Raw genomic sequence first — 21,364 nt, forward strand, 5'->3', positions numbered from 1 at the left:
TTAAAAAGTGAGGGAAGTCCTTGTTATCTGTGCTACCGAAATAGAGGAAGCAGTAAACCAAATGATGAAGCTGTTCAGAAAACCTGGCATGCTGAGCCAGTGAACAGTTACAGAACGCAACAAAGTGACTGCTGGGCTTTCTAGCCAATGGGTAATACTGATGTCAGTGAGCCGTTATTAAGTGTGCTAAGACTTAAGTTACATAATGCTAATCTCAGGGTTTCAAATGGTAACAATAGCTGTAAACATGATTAGAGACTGCTTACCTGGTGGCACTAACGCAGGTTCTGTGGGAATCAGAGGTATGCCTACAAAAAACAAAAACAAAAACAAAAACAAAAATAAAAACAAAAAGCACAAAGATACACTTCCTTAATCTGCTGTGCTTAAAATGAGGCCCATATATACTTCCAAAAGGGATCTTTAGCTTCAAGAAAAATGTTTTGGGAGAGAAAGCACAGGAGGGGTGTCAGAGGGAAGATTTATATGTTTTAGAAGTAGAAACAAAAAAAAATGTGGAAGGGATATTAAAGAAGAATCTTATAAAAGTCTGTTGTCTAAAACTTCTGTTTATAACCACTTGCCATCAGTAGAGAAAAAAATATTTATGTGTTTTGTTTTTCAGGATAAATTAGGAAAATTTCCCACTTACAGTCTCCTGGATAAACGCATTTGAGGGTGACCTCATCAAGGATCATATTTTTAGGACAGTAGGGCAAGCATCCTTCAACCCTTTACATAAAAAAAAAAAGTGAAAAAAGTTTAAAATAAAAAAATACTGTATTTAATATATGCAACAAACACATATTCTTCCTGAAAGTCTTCTACTCTATTTGTCAAGCAGTAAGGAGTGCTCCATTTGCTGCCATTCCATCATAATTCATTTTATGAAATCCCAATCCCTAAGGGATGATAAACAGACATCATTCATGATTAATGAAGAATCTGAACACAGAATTTTCAAAGCATACGCTTGTGGTTGGAACACACTAAAGCCATGCTCTATAAATCACTGGAAATGCAGAAGATTCATTTATTGTGATTTTAATCTGTATTTGTTGGACTTTCCACTCTTACACTCCCCCAAACCTCAGTTGAAAGAGATGTTTTTAAAATATCCTTGCCTTAAAGACACTGGCAGACAAAAGAGACATTCGGTGGCTCTCCCTGAGTACTATTAAGCCCTAAATCATTGAAAAGGTATTAGGACTCTCCAGGTGGGAGGGATGGAGGTAGAACATGGTTGCTGTTCTTCTAGAACAGGGAGGGGAGGAGCAGAAGGGTTGGTTCTCAAGACCCCAAATGTTTGGCAGTGCCCCGGGAGGATATGGTTGTATATAAGTCTATGGATATTGGATTTCAAATTCCAGATGTTCGGTTTTCTTAAGGATCTCCACTTCTCATGCATGGCACAGAAGCAAAGCAGGGGTCCCAAATTTGAAGGCGCTATGGCTTGGACATCATGGGCCAAAGACAAGAGTGGTCATCTGGAATGCTTTTATCTAAGGGAATGAAGTCAATATAAGAAGTGAGGTTACATTTTCTTTCTTGTCTAATTGACGCTCAGTCCAATTTGTTCTGATTCAAAGAAAATAAGCAATCTTTTGTGTATAACCAATTAGATTCATACATGCTAAAGAGAATAAACACAAATATTTTTATAAAAAGCCTTGATTATCGGACTTTCAAATACACTAGAAGTTAGTAATAACATTTTAAATATTTTTAGACATTTCCAATATCTGTAGAGAATCTGAATTGAAAATACCCAAGGCCTCTTTCCAGTTCAGGATGAAAATGAACCTGACATTAGGAGTAAATATTGCCACCAGAGGGCACTAGTTCATGGAAAGAAATCCAGGCAACACTTTTTTAAAAAACAAGAAAAGCTAATTTCTCTTCTAACATGAGACACATTTAGCCATCTCTTGGATACCTCCCTCTCAGATGATTTTTTTTACATAAATAGCTTAGTTTATGTGACCAATTTTTTTTTTTTTTATAAAATGAACTTGATTAATAAAACTTTAATTGGTGTATGATATTCCTAGTCTACTCTAAATTTCATCAAACAAAACACAAAAATTAAAGTTACTATATGGATGGAGAGACTAGGGCCAGTAGGTTATCATTAAATTAAATAAACATCAATTTTTTGTGCAACTCAATTACTTCGTGATTGCTTAATGCAAGTCAAAACCACAGCCACTTTCTTAAAATATTTTGCAAAAAATCAGTAACTTATTCCTTTAAAATGCCTTCATAGTTGCACACAGCAGATTCTTCTTTATTTTGTCACACAACTGATCATCTGTTCAACTTCTGACTGATAAATAAATACCTCAGATGTAGACCATTTCTTATAATAGGTATATTACATAAAGGGAAAAACTGTATTTACATATGGGCTCTATGGTATGCTAGTTGGCATCTTTTCTCATAGGAGTTCTCATTTCCACTAGATATTTTTGTTTTTAACACTTGCTATGTGCCAGAAACTGCAAAAATCTAGAACGAGGATCGCGGTTCTGTGGGGGACTTGGAGGAGGGGTGCAGAGGTGTGTTAAAGCCCCAGCTCCAGGGTGGCTTGGTGGCTCAGCTGGTTAAGCAACTGCCCTCAGCTCAGATCATGATCCTGGAGTCCCAGGATCAAGTCCTGCGTCAGGCTCCCTGCACAGGGAGTCTGCTTCTCCCTCTGACCGTTTGCCCTCTCATGATCTCTCTCTGCCTCTCTCAAATAAGTAAATAAAATCTTAAAAAAAAAAAAAAGCCCCAGATCTGTACTTGAGTCTCCCTCAGGAGAAATAATTAGGCATCTCAGTGCAGGGCAGAGGGAGAAGTTGAAAGAAGATAGAGATGAGAAAGCTTGGGAGAGGCAAAGTTTCATCTTGAATCTCTTCTCTGAATCCTAATGGAAAGAGAAGTTTTGGAATAAGCTATAGACCAAACTACGGAAGCACTGAGGATCTGGGTTCAGCCGCCTAGGAGACTGTTATACCACAAGAAATAATATGCTACTTCAAACTATAGCTCATTTCCTCCCCTGTGCCTGGGTGGGTGATGCTCTCTGCCCTCTGTCTCCCCTCCTTGCCCCAGTGCCCAACTCAGTGTGCTCCCCCCACCCCGTTGAGTCCCTTCCTCCTGATGGCTACCAGAAGAGGCAGGAAATAGGTGTGTGAACATAAGAGGTCCAAGTGAATGTTGGAGATGTCTCCTTTTTATACAGAACCAGCTGTCCTTATTTTTAAGAAAATAGAGGGGCGCCTGGGTGGCTAAGATGGTTAAGCATCTTCTGCCTTCAGCTCAGGTTATGATCTCCAGGTCCTGGGATAGAGCCCTACTTTGGGCTCCCAGCTCAGCGGAGAATCTGCTCTTTCTCTCCCTTTGCCCCTCCCCCACTTGTGCACGCTCTTTCTCTCAAATTAATAAATAAAATCTTAAAAAAGAGAAAGAAAGAAATAGAAATAGAAATACTTCCTTCTCTCTGCTCCCACGGCACTTCACACCCAGTAGAGGTTCAATTCCTGGCCCGAGTGTCTAGAAACTGTGTCATAGAGAGCAAATTGTGTCACCTCCCTGTGCCTCTTTATCCCCGACAGTGGGGATAAAGAGATGACCCAATTCACAGCACTCGGCACCGTGTGAGTCCCTCTACAAAGACTACAGTGTGCTAGTTGTTTTCATTATTGCTTCAGCCCTCTTTCCACTGTATTATCATTATCGGGTTTTGTTTCTGTCCTCTTCCTAAAGACTGGAAAGAAGTGCTGTGTCTCATTCATTCATGTGCCCAGAACCTTTTGTAGACCCAGGCTCTATCACAGAAATGAAGCTCACAGATGCCTCATGTAAAATGATCCTTTAAAAAATATTCCCTCCTATTATTGTTCCATTTCTTTGTTCTCCTTTACAGCAAAACTCCTTTAAAAAAAAAAAAAAGAAGCTGTTTATACTCTGTCTCTGTTTTGGCTCTTTGTATTCTCTGTTTTGCCAAATCTAATGAACAATTTTGTTCTCAAATTTAATATCCTCAAAACTAAATTCCTGACTTTTCCTGCAGATTGCTCCCCTACCATCCTCCCTACCTCAATAGATGGCAACTAAGTCACCCCATTAAGTGGAAACATCTAATATTTGAGCAATTTTTACTACAAAAATGGTAATTTCAAATGGTTCTACCTAAAAATTGCTAATGTCTAACCTTGAATCTGACTCCTTTTTCTCTCATGATTGATATTAAATCCGTAAAACCCATGGCCCTAAGTTCAAAATATATTCAGAATCTTCACACTTTTCACAACTTTCAGGGCTAGCAACCTAGTCAAATCCCTTTCACATCTTACCTGAATTACTGACCAGTTCTGCCCTTGTCCTCCGCCCTCCCAAGAGTCAGTACAACAGCCAGAGGAAACTTTTTAAACATAAATCAAACCATGTCACTTCTCTGTCCAAAATATACCAGGGCATTGCTCAGAGGAAAAAACAAAGTCCCCACCATGGACCACAAGGCCCTATGTGATTTGCACACCACCATGACTCTCCAGTTTCATCTCCTACTTCTTTTAGTTTTGTTCACTTTGTCCCAACTAACTGACTTCCTTGTTTATCTTCACACACACCAGATATATTCCCACCCCAGGACCTTCGTACTGTTCTCAGATCTTTCCCCAGACATTTACATAGCCAATTCCCTTCCTTCCTTTACATCTCTGACCACACACTACCTCGTTCATGTGTTTTTCTCTGACCACCCTATGTTAATTAGCAAAGACACACATGTCTTATGCTCTCTGTCTCTCTTACTTTCCTTTCTGTTTCTCCACAACACCTATCTCCATCTACCAATATATTGTATTACACATTTATGTTTTCATTAGCTTATTCTCTGCTTTAACCCAACAAAGTGTAAGCAGCATGAGGGGAGATACTTTGTTTCGTTCAGTACTACATCCATATCAGCTAGAATTCCTGCCACATCACAACCCCTCAATAACCACTGCTTGAATACAAGGAAATTAATTCTTTATTCAGTATAGAACACATACAAATGAATCTTGAGAACTGTCTTTTACTTTTAAAATTCTAAAAAAAAAAAAAAGTCCACTGAGAGAAGAATCTGCTACTGCTGGAAGTTGTGCATTGAATGGTTAAACACGACTTACGGTGGGAGAAATTTACACGCTTGCGCCTCAGGGTCACTGCATGTTTTAAAGCAGGGAGTGGCACAAGGTTCGTATCTCCATTCACACATCCTCCGGTAGGGCACTGCTGCCTGTATTTCTGGAGAAATAAGAAAGTCTAGATTGCACATATTTTTAATGTACTGCTTGAAATATAATGATTTATGATAGTAACCCTTCTAGGGTTTGACCCTTCCTTGACCATAATGCTGTAGAAAAGACAGAGCTAGGGAAAAAGACATGACAATAACTTGGTGATCAAAATATTTCATGGTTAGTTTGAATATTTAAATGTTAGTCTACCTTCCAAAGATTTTTAAAACCCACCAGTTGGAGAAAGCGATGAAAAATTCAAAATCTTTTCCCTTTATGTTCACTGGGTTCTAATGATCTACATGTCATAATACCGAACACTTGTTTGGAATTTTACTTTTTGCAAAGTAATTTTTGTCCATTATTCTATTTTATCCTAGCAAGCCTATTGAGTATTATTTTCATTTTATAAATGAAAAAAAAAATGAGGCTCAAAGGAGCCAAATGACTTGCCAAGTTCAAACAATTAGGAAAATGGCAAGACCAAAGACATGTTTCCTGACATCAAACCTAGGGAGAGCATTCCATCCTTGTTCTCACAGAACTTAGAGCATTACCTTGTACATGGTAAGAATTATCTGATGACAAAAACAAATGAATGGGCTTTAATAATACATGCTTAAGTTATAAAACCTCCCTTGATTGAAGAGTTTTCTTTTACAAATTCTGCTAGTACTCTCTCTTCTGACAACATAGAATAGTCTTTCTGTAGCAGTCCAAAATTATATCTGGAGAAGAGAGCTCCATAAAGGAGAAAATTCATGGTAGGGGTTATGTTTCTCAGATTCTGGATACAGAATGGAATTCTAAAGTATGGGTAGGAAAATCAAACTTTTTGGAAGGCATCTGTGCATCTAAAGATTAGAGTGGTCATTAGATCTGGGTCACTGGAATTGTGAGTCCTGACAGAGGATTGGTTCTAAGACTAGAGTAGATCCCTAGAGTTTCCTAGTTTTAAGAACTCCACAAAGATCAGTTTCTGAGATTCTAATGATGCCATTGGCAACAGTTGTCCAAAACTTAGGTGGGGCCACTGGGTCTGAGTCTAACTAGCTTGGAGGGCGAACAGAGTCTCATAACATTCAACTTTTAAGTAAAGTCAAGTAAAAACATCATATCTGCTCTATAGAATGTAGTATAGACATATCAGTGACTTTTTCTCATGAGTGCAGGAACCCTTTTTAATAGGCAAAAATTTGAAGCTCATCTGAATTCCTAAAATCCAAAGACTATCGAGGTTTGCAGAAATTTATCCACAACAGAAAAGGCAAATGAATGAATGAAACAAATCACAGGTTAAAATGAAGTAATTTATTTGGGAGATCCAAGATATATGTTAAGCTCCTACATTTTGAAAAAACATCAGATGAGGAAGTGAAGATTCCTCTCTGAAATTCAGAAAATTCAACAGCTATAAAACTGCAAGGATTTCTAGAAATAAAACCAGGCTTCTACTGAACCAGGGAAATCTTCCAGAAGTCAATGGAACCAGATACCTTACTATTCAAAAGATAGAGATAAACGTGCTGCCTTTATCATTAAGAATCAGGTTATTGAGAAGCTGCCTTCTAGGAAAGAAAAAGTACAAGCAGTAGACCCAAGAGATGTGAGGAAGCTCAGTTTCCAAAGTCCAGATAGCCCTAAAAGTAATAACTGGGACCATAATTAAAAGTAACATTATTTAAGGCTGTTCTAAACTATCTGCCAATTAATTTATGTGACATAATAACTCTATAAAGTAGGTATTATTATTTCCCCCATTCTAATTTCACATAAACCAAAGACAAAGAGGTTAAGAAACTTACTCACTCAAGGTCATACCAGCTAGTCTACTGGGACTCGTTTACAAATGACTTAAAAATTTTTGATATTTTGCCATAAGGTAAATTATCTATTGATTCTCCTTTTGAAGATCTCAGAAACCATACCTTCTATGCTGAAGCTACTTGAATGTTTGAATTCTTCGGAATCATCATATTTTGATGCTTTGACACTAAAATCTGTGAGGATGATGAAAAAGCCTTTTTTGCTGTATAACTCAAATGCACTGTAACCAGGAATCCAGAGACCCTGATGGTGGAAAAATGTGGCTCTTCGATGGAAGGCTGAATTTGCCTGCCACAGTTTCAAACTAAGAGTGTCATCATCGTGGACATAGAGAAAGTAGTTTGGCCTTTCGGCAGACTCCAAGGAAACAAGTGCCAATGCTGTAAAACATAGAGCAGCGTGTTTGATTTGCGCCTGGGTTCTCAGAGGGAGATCATCAACCAGCATTGTAAAATGTATTTGCAAAGACAGAACTGCATAACTGCCATGTATAATGAATACCATCTCTAAGATTTCAGAGATGAATTCTAATATCTTTAAAAAGAAAATTAACATTTTAATGTAATGTATTGTTAGCTCAAAAACTCAAAAAGATCAGTCTTTGCTGAGTTCTATTTTTTAAATAATTTCTCATGTCCCTTGGGGGAAAAAAGAAATATCAACTTAGGACCCCAGCACACACAATTTCATACAGGGAACTGAATGACTGATTGAACACATATTTGTATTTGCAAGCTTTAACATTTTCAAATGCACAGGCTCTCCAATTAGCTAAATTGGATGATCTAAAAGAATAGGAAACAGATCAATTTAGGCATGTCATTGCATTACAATATAACTGGGCTCTTAATGGGTAAATAATCTTGCAAGTGATCTTGCTGCATTAAGAAAAAACTATTTGCTCAACATTATTGTCTATTTCCCAATAGATGGTCAAAGGCTAATGAGCAATTATAAAACATTTGAGAAATGTCATCCTTTTTTTTAAATGCTTGAAAGGGTTTTCCTCAAAGCCATGATATAAGAGTTTTTTTAATAGAGTTTAGGTTTAATTTCTTAGACCTTAATTTTTTAGGTTTTAATTGTTTTAGTTTAAATCCATTAGGATTTTTTTATTAAAACATCACTTATTATAAATCATAAAATGAAGAGCTTGCTCAAATCCAATGTATAATTCCAAAGGCATTGATTATATCTTAAAACTTGCAAGTCCTTCTGTTGAGCCCTAGAGGATGCAAAAAAGAATAAAAGAAATCTTTTTCAGAGGAAAAGTATGGAACAAACACATAAATTGGAACTTCAGACTGTGATAGGTGTTTTCATAGATTAAAAAGAACTAAGTTTTTTAATAAGAAGAATGCAATTCATTCTAACTAGAAAATCATGAGATTTCTCAAAATAGATAAAAAAAATTAAGTCTGATTCATTTAATAAATATTTTCTAAGTTCATATAACACCTCACGAGTGATTCTAAGTAGGGCTAGTATAGCACCAATGCAGCCTGATTATCTCCAGTCAGAAGGGGACACTAACCATTAGTTAGAACAGGTGCCAAGTGGATAGGACCAGTATAGATCTGCAGATGGAAATCAGTAAATGTGGGACCAGGTACCAGGAAAGACAAGGCCATAAAGGACAACAGACTTTCTAGATTCTGATTTATTTTCTTAATATTTAACTACTTTGATATCAAATCAAAATTTCAAAAATTTCAAATCAAGTCTACCATGGTTACTATGAAAATTTAAGTTGTGCTTTATTTAGGACGAAAAATTCAGTCAAATAATTTCAATTCTAATGTATGTATGCTAAGAGATAAACAAAAAAAAGATTTTATATACAAAAGAGATAGTTGGTTCGTGTACCAGTTTCTTATTTTATACCCTTTAGGACACCTAAAAAATGCCATAAATGGGGGTGCCTGGGTGGCTCAGTTGTTAAGCGTCTGCCTTCAGCTCAGGACATGTTCCCAGGGTCCTGGAATCGAACCCCGCATCGGGCTCCCTGCTTGGCGGGCAGCCCGCTTCTCCCTCTCCCGCTCCCCCTGCTTGTGTTCCCTCTCTAGCTGTGTCTCTCTCGCTGTCAAATAAATAAAATCTTAAAAAAAAAAAGCCATAAATGTATTAGATCCCCGGCTAATAGCTACTACATGAATAAATGAAAAACAATGTAAATGGAAAATGAAATTCTTATTTTCAATTGGAAATTATACTTACATGATGCCTTCTCTTTAAAAAGGCCTGGAGTGATCATAAAATTAAAAAATAAATTGCCATGAATACTACTCCTTGGCAAAGAGAAAATGCTTCTACTGGTCATATTGGCTCCCAGAACAAGGCCACTCTGTCCATAACTTGCCAGCATGTATGGCCCTTCTCCAAGCCCTAGTTAAATGCAGATAAGAGAATTATAAATATTCACAGGAGTTTTACAAGTATAAATTGGCATTGGAGTTTTACATTTCAAGCTGACATTTCAATGGGATAGATGTTAATAACAAAGAAATACCACAAAAATTATTGTGCACTTAAGTATTTATCTTTGATACAATAAGTGAACTATTTTTTAAAAAATAACATACTATAACAAATTGGAATATATACATCATATTTAGATTGTGTAATTTAAAACATATATTTCAGATATGTATATATGTTTACAAGTATCTGTATAGGTAAAACAGTGCTCCTTAGAAGATTGATTCGAGCTTTCCGGATCTCCGTTTTTCTTACCTAGGTGAAGAAGTTTGTCTAGGTAACTCTCCACTCTAATATTGCATGATTTGAACCTATTCTCAATAAACATAAATTTATCTCTATCTATGGCCAGGGATATTGAAAGTCTTCTAAAAAATCATCTCTCTCTAATAGGTCGCATTGCATGAAAACAGAAGTCACAGATGTGATCTACGATATTTTTCTGTTTGGGGAATTACTGACAGTGAGGCATGTCTATAAAAAAGAAAATCGGACGAAGCTCAACAAAGATGTCCAAAGTCTTTTTACTTGTGCTATTGCTTCTCATGCACTTAACTAGCTCCATATAAAATGGAAAATATTTACTGTAGTAAAAACCTTATTAGTGTAGAGACAAACTCGAAACTCAATCAGAATAACTTTTCTGCAAACCTTATCTTATGAATTACAGGTAAGTTCATGATTTTCAAAAAAATAATGAGTTAGGTTTTGTGATAATAAATTCAGTTTACCTCCAGCCTAATCTCCATGCCAGCCTAATCTCCATGATTAATATAACTGAGAGACTATAAAACTTTGAAGTTTCTTCTGAATCATCAAAATTAGGTTACATAATTATCACCTGTATGCTTGGCATAAGTGCGTGTGTATTTTCTATGTTATAGGTTATGTAAAATATTAATATGTATGTGGCAAGTGCTATCATAAAAGATCAATCCAGTTGCTGTCAGTGAATTTCTCATTCCTTCTTTCCTCTAATTTTTATCTCAAGAACAATTTTCCTCACAAATCCCACTCTAAAGATGGAGGGGGGGAAAATAACTAAAGAAATCAGAGGGTTAGGATTTTTTTTTTTCCTCTTTCAGGACTGAAGATCAGGTTTGGGGGAAGGGAGAAATTAGACTGGAGTCAAAAGTCTTTGAAGCAAAAAGGGGACCAAGAACCAAAATTTCCTTCATGAAGACCTAGAGAAGAGGCAAGGACTCAGGATAAGTTATCTTCAAATGTTGACTCCTCCACAGACTGGAGACACCTCACCAATGAGCACCTGGGGACCCTTACAAGCCATGAGAGAAAGAGTTACCAGGAATTTGAACAACTTGAGTAGAGATGGAGACTTGAAGACAATTGCTCCCACCAAGATGGAACTGAACAGATACAGTGGAGAATCTCTCCATGAGCCCATAGCATGGCCTCCCCATTGCTCTGACAAATACACACAATGCACAGTGTTTATGAGCCCAAATCTACAAGAACCAAAGAAAGCTATATCATTAGTCTCCACTATTTGCTGGCTCATTTTCTAAGAGAGATAAGAGCAACATAAACTTCCCAGATACAAATGTATTTCATTTTATAAATATGTTGGTTTGTATAAATATGTAAATAATGTATAAATTAATTGATAAGTATGTAAATCACAATGAGATATAATTCAAAATGAAGAAGACATATAAAACTACAACTTGAGGGACTGAAGCACCCTCATGGACATTCGATATAAGAATAAGGGAAATGAATTAGACAACCAAACAAAATCTTCTCTTGTCCACAGCATGGGTCCTTTACTAACAGCAACCTGAAGAGATAATTTTCACCTGAAAAATCCATTTGTATAAAAATTGAAAGCTTCTGAATTGTCTCCCAGTTGATTGATATCTTATATTTGGATACTCATGAATTTTCACTGGCAATTAAGACAAAAATCATTGACTTTATCATTAATTTTCTTTAGGGAGAGTATAATTTCACCACCTACTGAAAGCAATCATTTCCTTCAGTGATTATTTAAACACAATATTAGGCATATCCTGGCTAATAAAATCACTCTGAGCTTAAAACTTGCACAACAGTTTTAGTGGAATATTGAAGTCCTTGCTCACTGACAGCAATCACAATAATAAAATCTTTGTATTTTTAGTAAATGCCATAAAATTAATATGAAGATGTTACATATAGCCTTTGCATTAAAGATTACTGAAATAGTATCAACGGTAACCTCTGAATTCTCCTACTTTTTAAAATTTTCTTCTTATAGAATCACAATTATTTACTTCTGCATTAGCTTGAAATATTGATAAGTACCTTGATAACACAGTGCCTGGTATGTACTAAATAAAGGAAGAAATGTATCAGTGCTGCATATCCTAAGAAGACTAAGTAGATTTAAAATATCTATAAAATTAGTGGGAATGAAGCCTATTAAAAATACTCATTTAAACAATTTTCTTTTCATAACAAGTATCAACAATCTCAATTCTATATTCCCCTTCAATCATCTATCTTCATTGCATTACTTTTGCAAACTCCTACTCTCCTTGGCCAGTTAATGCTTTTGCCTATTATTTTGATCATAGGAAACAGATTCCCCTGTCACTCCACTGAGTCAATCAGTGTCCCACGGAGGCTAAATGCCCCATGTTCGTCCTCTGAATATTATAGATGACACCAGAGGAAGTGGTTTGAAGAATCCTAGAACACATTAGAAAAAAGAAGCATCACAATAGTGCAGGGGACTTGTTGAGAGAAAGCAAAATATACCAAGAAGCAAAAGGTAGAAATTCAATATTCATAGAAAATTCTGCTTTGGGACCCAAAGGACTACAGAAGAAATGCCAGAAAGTACAAAGGCACAGATGGAGATTTTTGCAGCAGAACTGTGTGAGGCAGGCATTCTTAAGTGAGGAAGTTACTGGAGCAATTTTTTTCAAACTGATGTCTGTGTACATTGTGTAGAGCGCATGGTAACAGTGTGTGGTGATCTTTCTGAGTTTGGGGTTTATTAACCATACTCAGGACAGTGCAGCATGGAGGTCAAGCTCTTTGCTTCTGAATCAGATTGCTTACAAATCTCAGTTTACTACATTTTTGACTAAGTGACTTTGACCATTATTTTAACCCCTCTGGTCCTCAGTTTCCTCCTCTATAAAGTGTTAATAGTACTACCTTACAGGCATATTTTGAAGCTTAAATTATATGATATACATAAAGTAGTTAACAATAAAAGCTATTACTATTAGGGAATCAGTCTCAATTTCAGCATGACCTCCAAAGGATTGATATAGAATGTGTCTGTGTGTGCGCACACGCATGTGCACTCACATGCACATGTGTGTGAACTTCTCAACAGGAGATATTTTTGGTTTATATTTTCTTTAACTACCACTGAATTTTTTTTAATTTTGGGTTTTTTTTCTCCATCAAACTTCCATAAATGTAACTAAAATGTCAATTTTCTTTTTAATCCATCATCTCTATTTCTCTAAAATTATCTGGCTTTCTTTGGGTATTTGTAGCTGACAGATTTCTCCCTAGCTCAATAAGGCACCAAAAATGCTTTTGATTAGTTGCTTGGGGTTTTTGTAATGGCCCAGTTTCCCTTTAACTATTACTCTAATTTATCCCATCATGAGTCCAGAATTTGTCCAGTCACTGACAAAATGAACACTGAACACTGTCCTGGATTATCTTACTTGTTTGAATTAGGTTTAAGTGGCTACACCTTCCTCAATAAGCAGGTTTGATAATAAAGCAGGCTCTAATTCTGCCATTATCTGGCATTTTCACTGAGGATGTAATACTCTGTTTCTTCTTATGTCAATTTCTTAGTTTTAGGTAGCACCTCCTCTTATTACCATTAAATCTATAAATTCTCATTCTGATAATATGTAATTATTTTTGCCTACAATGATGGCAAAATAAATTCCTTACATGCTTATCATTATACTAATTGTTTGATATTTATGACATAATGTTTGACTAATGTTTATATTTACACAAAACAATAAAAGAGAAGCATTTGGTATGTGTCTTTCATCCTTTTTGCCTAAAAAATTAGCTATCTTCACTCATTAATTCATTCATGTCATACAAAAACCATTTACTGAGGGCCTCCTAAATGCTGAAAACTTAGTTAACACTCTTTTTATTTTACAGGAAATAAATTTTAACTCAAATACTTAGAAATTTATATAAATTTTAGAAAGTAAAGGTGTTCATTGAGTTATATACTGAATTATGAACTATTGTTCCCACATTGTTGAAAAACTCTTACTCTGAAAATACATCCACAGAATGGCTATAGTAATAATCTTTATTTAAATATTACATACCTTCATTGTAATATTCACAGTCAAGAGCTAAAAAAATAAAAGAATAAATATTAAACTCTATAAAAGTCTAACCTCTTATCTGAAAGTATGCAAAATATTGCTCTATGTTTATCAGTGACCAAGTGAAAGAACACAGAATGACATCATTATTTAGGAACTTCCTCTGAGCAAAGAGGATTCTTTAAGAATGTTGTGTTGAAAAATTAAATTTTGTAAGATTATAAGTAGGCAAATATATCTGCCTACTTAGAAATGGGAACTCAAAGTGTTAAAATCTTTAGATGACTTGCCATCTACATAAGTAAATGAAAAGTTTAAAGACTCAAATCTGATTCTTATAATCAGAACAGGGAAATTTCACAGCCGTAAGGGGAATGAAGTCATAAACAATTTGAGGATGGTATACAATTTACAGTTCGAATGTCAAACTGACAAGAGTCAAACAGAATAGAAAATTTTACCTCGATGTTTATTTTTATAAACCCTTTAGCTGTACTACAGTTTATCTGCATTGTCAAAAGAATAGAAAGTTTAGTTATCTTAAATTCTGTTTGCGTGAATTCCATGGTATTTGTTCTGTGATAGGACAAATTAATCTCCTTATAAGTTTCCCACCTGGTGATGATATTCTCACTAGGGTACTCACAACAAACAGTGGATGACCTCCAGTGAACAGATACCCCTTCCTGACAACATTTGTATGCGTAAGCTGCCACGCTTGTGCATAAACATTCACAGTCCCCACCAAGATTACAGTTACATGTGTCTTCATGGCAATTTTTGGCAAAAGAAGTAACATCAATCTGAAAATGAAATGAAAATGAGTTCATTTCAATAAGTACTAACCACAACTGATTAAAACTCAAACTTCTTAAAGAAAACAAACTAGTAGGTTTTCAAAATTTGGTATTATCAACTTAACACTGCCACCTAGAGTTCTCAACGTTGCAAACCTCTATAGGGACCAAAGGAGAAAGGAATTAGGCAAATGTAAAATCAAAGAACCAGCAAAACAGATAATGGGTTTAACAAAAAATGTGATTTCAATAACTTCAATATAATCATATTTTGATATTTTGTACAAGCTCATTGTTTATTAGCATATTTGCATGGAATTAAAAGAATGTTCTATCACCAATTGTACTTTTAGTGATTTTTATGAATACCTTAAGCCATTTTTTAAACTATTGAGGCTTAAAATTATTATGTTGGGAAGGCATTTAAAAATTTAAGTTACTCCATCTTGGCATATGCTTTTAAGACACTTTTAAATGTGCCACTACTAATACTTTTAAATATACATTGGGTTGAGAAGAAGAAGAAGAAGAAGAAGAAGATGTCCATGCAGCAATGTTCTCTAAATAAAAACAAAAATTTTTGTCTTTGACCAATCATTTCTGGCTTTGAGAATTATTAAAATGCTTCATAAAGTAGAACAGAATATTACAATAAATGTGTACAAATGTATGCTGTTAAATAGGATGAATTGAGGGAGAAAGTAAATCAACTAAATGCATCACTTCTACCAATGAACAAACTACCAAATTTGTCTTCCTGACAATGGTTAGATAGTCCATCCAAAAAGTCAACGGTTGGTTAAATTCTTTGTCCTGTTCATCTCAGTATCACAGCGACAGCAATACCCATGTAAATATGAAAGTTTTGTAAAGTATTCATTTACCACATTGCGACAAGGAGCAAAAACATCGCTGTACAAAATGGAGCACTCTTTCTTGGCATAAGGAAATTTGTTTTGATGTGCTTCACAGGGTTTAAATAATTCACTTGGGGTTTCACACTGTTGAAGAGAAATAAGAGAAAAGAGAAAGTTTTCAAAGGGGTGACTTCTGAGGCTGAAACCAGAGTAAACCAGAGTAAACCAGACTATTGTCCATCATTACAATCACATCTCATATATTCTCGTTCCTTTAGACAAGTTTTACCTAAAGCATCCGTGTTCAGCCAACTCAATAGTATGTATTATTTTTTGAAAATAATTAAGCATACTATTAAAATTCTGGCGATATTAGAGAGTAGAGGTAAATGGTTTCAAATTTGTCTCAAATGCAGTCATTAAAAAATTACGTGAGCAATTGATTCTCTTTCCTTTAATTTTCAGCTCATTCATTTCCGTCAGAGCCATCCTCTGAGGAGTTGTACATGCACACGTGTCTCTAGGCTCACCTCCCACGTACTCAGCAACTTGGTCTCTGCCTCTTCTAATCCACCTCCCCGAAACTGCCCTGAAAATGTCATCAATGATCTCTTCATTAGAGTTGCTTAAATATAAAAGGCAATGTTTCGGTCTTCATCTCACCTGACCTTTCACTACCTTTGACTCTACTTATTACTTTGCCCTTCTTAAATGTCTCTCCACATTTATTTCTTGTGATACCATTTTCTTCTGAGTTTCTTCCTAATTCAATGGCTGCTACTTCCCCATTCTTCTGCCCCCTCCCTTCTGTGCAAAGCTTGATCCTCAAACCTCTATTTTTCTCATTCTGTACACTTCTTATGGCTTCAACAACCTGCATATTCTAGTAACTGCCAAATCTGTATTTCCAGCCCAAATATCTTTCCTGAATCTCAAAACTGGACATCTCCATGTAAATTTCACTGTAGCTTCTCTCTCAATGCATCCTAGCCTGTTCTTATCTGGCCCACTTTCCTCCACTATCTCCTCTCCTTTTTGCCCTCCCTTAGGGAAGAGTACAGCAACTACCCAATAAGTCAGAAAGGTATGAGACTTTCTTGAATTCTCCAGATTCTCCTAACGCAACCTTTCAACAGATGCTGATGACTTTAATCTTTAATGCCTCTGAAATTTGTATAGTTTTCTAAATCTTCTCTGACTTAACATTACTAGCTGGATTATAAGAGCCTCCTAACTACTTTAGGACCTTAGATCCTAGCACTCATAGCTTGCACTCTATACTTTGCATTCCAGCCACTGACAACTTCCAACCCCCCCCCCCCAGAGCTGCCATATTGAATTTTTTGAAATTCCCATTAGGCACCCGTCTTCCTGACACCTTCTAATGGACCATTCCCTCCTTTGCTGCTACACTGTTTCCCAACATCTTCACTTTTCTAGCTCCTGTGTCTTATAGGATTCAGCCCAATGGCATCTTCTTTGGGAAACTTCCTTTGAGCATAATGAAGCCAATGCTTTGTTCACCTCTATCAAAGCACCTCTTTCATATGTCCATTCTTAATTTTTCTAGCTCAACTACTAATCTAGACTCTAAATTCCTAATGACAGAGGTTGTGTTTTAATCCTATTATGGGTTCCTATAACCTGGAAAACATCTAAGCGCTAAATTGAACTTACCAAATGAAAAAACTTTTAAAAAAATTTTTAGTTTTGGCCATTAAGTATGAATAAGAATACATATTATAGTGAGTATAAAATTCTTTGATTACTCCAAATATTTATTATAAATTGGTTATTCCTTAATTCATTTTAAAAGGACAAATGTAAGATAATTTCTTCAAAGACTTCTAAGTGCAACAAGATGTATGAGAGCCATAATAAAAAGGATTTTGTATCTCTCTATAAAGTAGATAGTTCATATATTAAATAAAATATTTGTAATTTTCAGCTTGGGCTACATTCAAATATGCTGCTTGAATTTTACTGAATTAGGTGAGTGCTTTATCCTAGACCCCATTTATGTTTTTAAAGAAATTTAGATATATTAGGTAAACTAGGTAAAGTGGAAAGCAAATTAACCAAATAGTAACAAATCAAAAAGCTGTAGTTATGGACACCACTTTCAGCTAGAAAGAAAAGTAGGCTAAAAGGAAAAAGGAAAAGAAAAGAGTAACGCTGATTTCCAATTCGATTCTGTTTTCTGAGTTAGTTCAGCGTTTCTCAAAGTGTGGCCCACAGGACACTATTTCTTTTACAACTAATACATAAAAATAGGTTCTGTGTCAATAAGTTGGTAAACACTTCAGGTTTATTCCTCCCTTGGCAGCTTATAATTCCTCAAGAATTCCTTCAAAAAAGAAATATGTCTAACTTACTTTATTCAAATTGCTCCCAGAGGTAGCTGACCACAAATCCATTCCCTACCCATCCCCACCTCCCCCACAACCATGTGCGGAGAACAAATGGTGAGAAATTCTGCCTTCATTTTCTCGTTGCTTTGAGTTGGCAAAAATTATATTATTAGAAATATAAATACATTGATAGAGCATTTGCTATGGAAGGAAAAACATGAGATTAAAAGACATGAATTTGAATGTCATTTCTGCTTCTTTCTGGACATACAATATTAAGCAAGTCATTAAACCTTCCTGAGCCTCAGTTTCTTCATCTATCATATAGAGACAACACCCTTTACATTACAAGATTGTCACAAGCTCTACAGAAGGTAAATGTGATTTGTCACTTAGGAATTACTATACAAATATGACATAAAGTAGTATTATCTAAATATATTTTCCTATAAGAAAAAGTGATTAAGTGAATAAACATATCAAAAAATATTTGTTGAGTTCTATAATACATATATTCTACTTACCTGCCCTAATGCCCAACTATCTCCAAATACTTGGGCATTTCTCACTTCTAAGTTATTGGAGGTGGTCATATCATTTGAAGTACATTTGTCAAAGTTTCCACATAATCCTGATAGTTTGTTCTAAAGTGAAAAAAAATCATGAAATATGAAATATTCTATTTTCACATCAACATTTAAAGTCTCATTCACTAAAAATTTTTAAAGATTTAAAATAGATATTTTAAGAATTTCCACAACTATGTAAATATGTTAAGATAGTTTCATATCTATTTAGTTATATTTAAGTTATTTTAAATTCTTAACAGTGTTTCACCATCTCCCAAATTTTATCTAGTTACACTTACCATTGTCTTAGCACTGATACAAGTAATAATATAAAAAGTAACTTGGAGAAGTATAATACAGACACTATAATATGCATGTGTATGTATACATATATATTCTGTATATATTCATATACATATACATTTTAAAGATGAAAAACCCACTTCCCAATATGCTTAAGGTTTTGTAACACTATAAATATTGAAACAATAAGAATAATAAATTTTTCTCTAGGTCATACTTTGAAAAGCCAAAACATTCAAAACATAACTTCTAAAAGAAAAAGTTAACTTTTTAATATTCATGTATCATGCCACCATGAGACACAATAAATAAAAACCACATCTTATTTCACAATTATAAAGGTTGTTATAGGTTATGAAATGGTTACTGAAAGTGCCATATGAAGTAATCATATCAACATTACCCACTGCATTTTCTCAAATAATGTGAAATGCTTTACTTTTAGGGGAGGAAGATAAACCAAAAGTACAAAGAAGAATAATCTTCTTAAAACAATGGAAATCCACCCTAAAACAGTGTAATTAAACAAACTGAAGGTTTTCTTCATGTACTGAGAAATGGACCATAGCCCTTAGCTGATGAAGTAGGCTGCCCAGGTCTCCAGCAAAGCTGACAATAACCCTGGGATTGCAACTGTCATGACCACTGTTTATCATAGTGCCTACTTCTCAGAAGCCACAATAACTCTCCAAGACAATGGCCACTTCCACCATGATCACCCAACAATTTAAGGCAGCAGTAAAGGGGGAGATGTAGAAGAATAACTGATTAAATCACTTCCAAAAAGTAAGGAAGAGGAGATACATAATAAAGAATGGCAGAAAAACATGGTTGAAGATGTAAGGCAATGACTAACTTACTTCATTTGCATCAAAGAAATGCAAGAAGCCAGCAAACCCCTAGTAATAGATTTATGGGCTTTATCTCACTTAAGGTTGAAAGAAAATGACTTTAATATACAATCATATCTTAAATTTACAACATATTAAAATCTTTAAAAATACGTAACTTTTCCACAGTCTAATAAGAGTATGTTGTTACTATCCCAATTTTTCCCTAACTTGCCACACATTATATCCATGAGTCTGAACTTCAATTTCAGATAAACTGGATTCTTAAAATGTATTGTTTCAAAAATAATTTCATATATAAATTTAAAATATTTAACAAGATTTATAATATTTAAAATCATAATCATATTTAATATTTATACAATATTTAACAGAAAATAATATTAAAACAATTTAAAATAGAAATTGCTAAAAATTCTAACCAGCCCAGATCGAATCGTCGAACATGAATAAATAAAACAAATTAGTACATCCATACAATGGTATTCTACTCGACAGTATAAAGGAAAACACTATTAATTCATCCAACAGTATGGATGAACCTTAAGTATATTTTGCGAAGTCAAAGAAGCCAGACCCAACAGGCTGCATAAAGGCAAAACTACAGAGTTGAAGAATAGATCAGTAGGGGTTGACAATAACGGGGCAACACGGAGAAATTGGGGAGTTGAGAGGTCTGTTCCATATAGAAACTCTAGTGAGAGATTAAAAAAAACCTCCATGCATTTGTTAAAATCCATAGAACTCTAGACCATAACTTTTTTTTTTACAAATGTATAGTATGCAAACTTAAAAAATATCCAGAATATGGAGGAAAAGATGGAATGCAGAATGTAATAAAAAAATAAATAAATCTAACGGTATGACAAACATCACATAACCACGCTGAAAGGGATGGGAAGAAAGAAGTTGACCTAAGTAACTTCGGAAAATGGGTACTCTAAGGTTAAAGTCAAAAAGAACTGTATGCAACACTGTACTCTAATTGGTAAGAGTTTTCTTCACTGGGTTATGAGTTAGTAACTCTGATAATATAACTTGTTTCTTAAAGAAAATGTCAATTGTTTTATTTCCATAAAACATCTAAAGGTAAATGTAACTTCATTTCTTACATCTCATTTGGATTGGCCTACCAAATAGGTTAACCTACCTTCCACCGGGGTCCAACTTTGATATGAATGGTTGTCTTTTTATCCCAAAGAATAGTGATATCGTTTTCTGGAAAGTATATTGCTATGTAGTACCCTGCCTTCCAAAGCTGGTACGTAGGTTTATTTTCCAGAAAAAAACCTGATCGTTTCTTTAAAAAAAAAAAGGAAGAAGGAAAGAAAGAGAAAAATGAATTCCTTGTTCATTAACCAAAGTGTAAACATTAATTAGTATCTACCAATAAGTATCTATGTACAAGTATTTTTGGTTGGCTCCATAGTAAAAGACAAAACAAATGCATAAAATATGCATAAAATAGGAAATACATAAATTGGTAATGAGACATAATCTGATAGATGGGCTAATATGGATAAATAAGCAAAAGTATTTCTGCTATAGAAGAAAGCATAAACAAAAGCATGAGCATAGAGTACATTAAGGGTAAGGGGTTATATCTGCTGACTAAGAAATTCTATGCTGATGATGAGTCATACGATTAAGTACCAAAAATATATTATATACAGATAGATTAATAAATCTATAGGTAGATAAATAGATACATCTACATATATAGGTATATA

At 34.8% G+C, this 21,364-nt stretch overlaps 1 protein-coding gene across 3 annotated transcripts in view; it reads right to left on the reverse strand.

The window, feature by feature from the left end:
• OTOGL (otogelin like) overlaps positions 1–21,364 on the reverse strand; it is a gene marked incomplete at both ends in the record, with an annotated part of 129,943 nt that overhangs the window by 34,694 nt on the left and 73,885 nt on the right. For 2 of the 3 annotated variants that reach the window (XM_080811915.1, XM_080811913.1), the window contains 10 exons: positions 240–308; positions 653–732; positions 5,160–5,277; positions 7,199–7,477; positions 9,315–9,482; positions 13,907–13,933; positions 14,553–14,709; positions 15,588–15,704; positions 18,436–18,555; positions 20,785–20,934. In XM_080811915.1, the coding sequence (XP_080668041.1) occupies positions 240–308; positions 653–732; positions 5,160–5,277; positions 7,199–7,477; positions 9,315–9,482; positions 13,907–13,933; positions 14,553–14,709; positions 15,588–15,704; positions 18,436–18,555; positions 20,785–20,934 (1,285 nt within the window). The remainder of the gene's footprint in view (positions 1–239; positions 309–652; positions 733–5,159; positions 5,278–7,198; positions 7,478–9,314; positions 9,483–13,906; positions 13,934–14,552; positions 14,710–15,587; positions 15,705–18,435; positions 18,556–20,784; positions 20,935–21,364) is intronic. The other variant, XM_080811914.1, reaches the window with a different exon arrangement.

This window comes from Martes martes, assembly GCF_963455335.1.
Source record: "Martes martes genome assembly, chromosome: 8".
NCBI lineage: Eukaryota > Metazoa > Chordata > Mammalia > Carnivora > Mustelidae > Martes > Martes martes.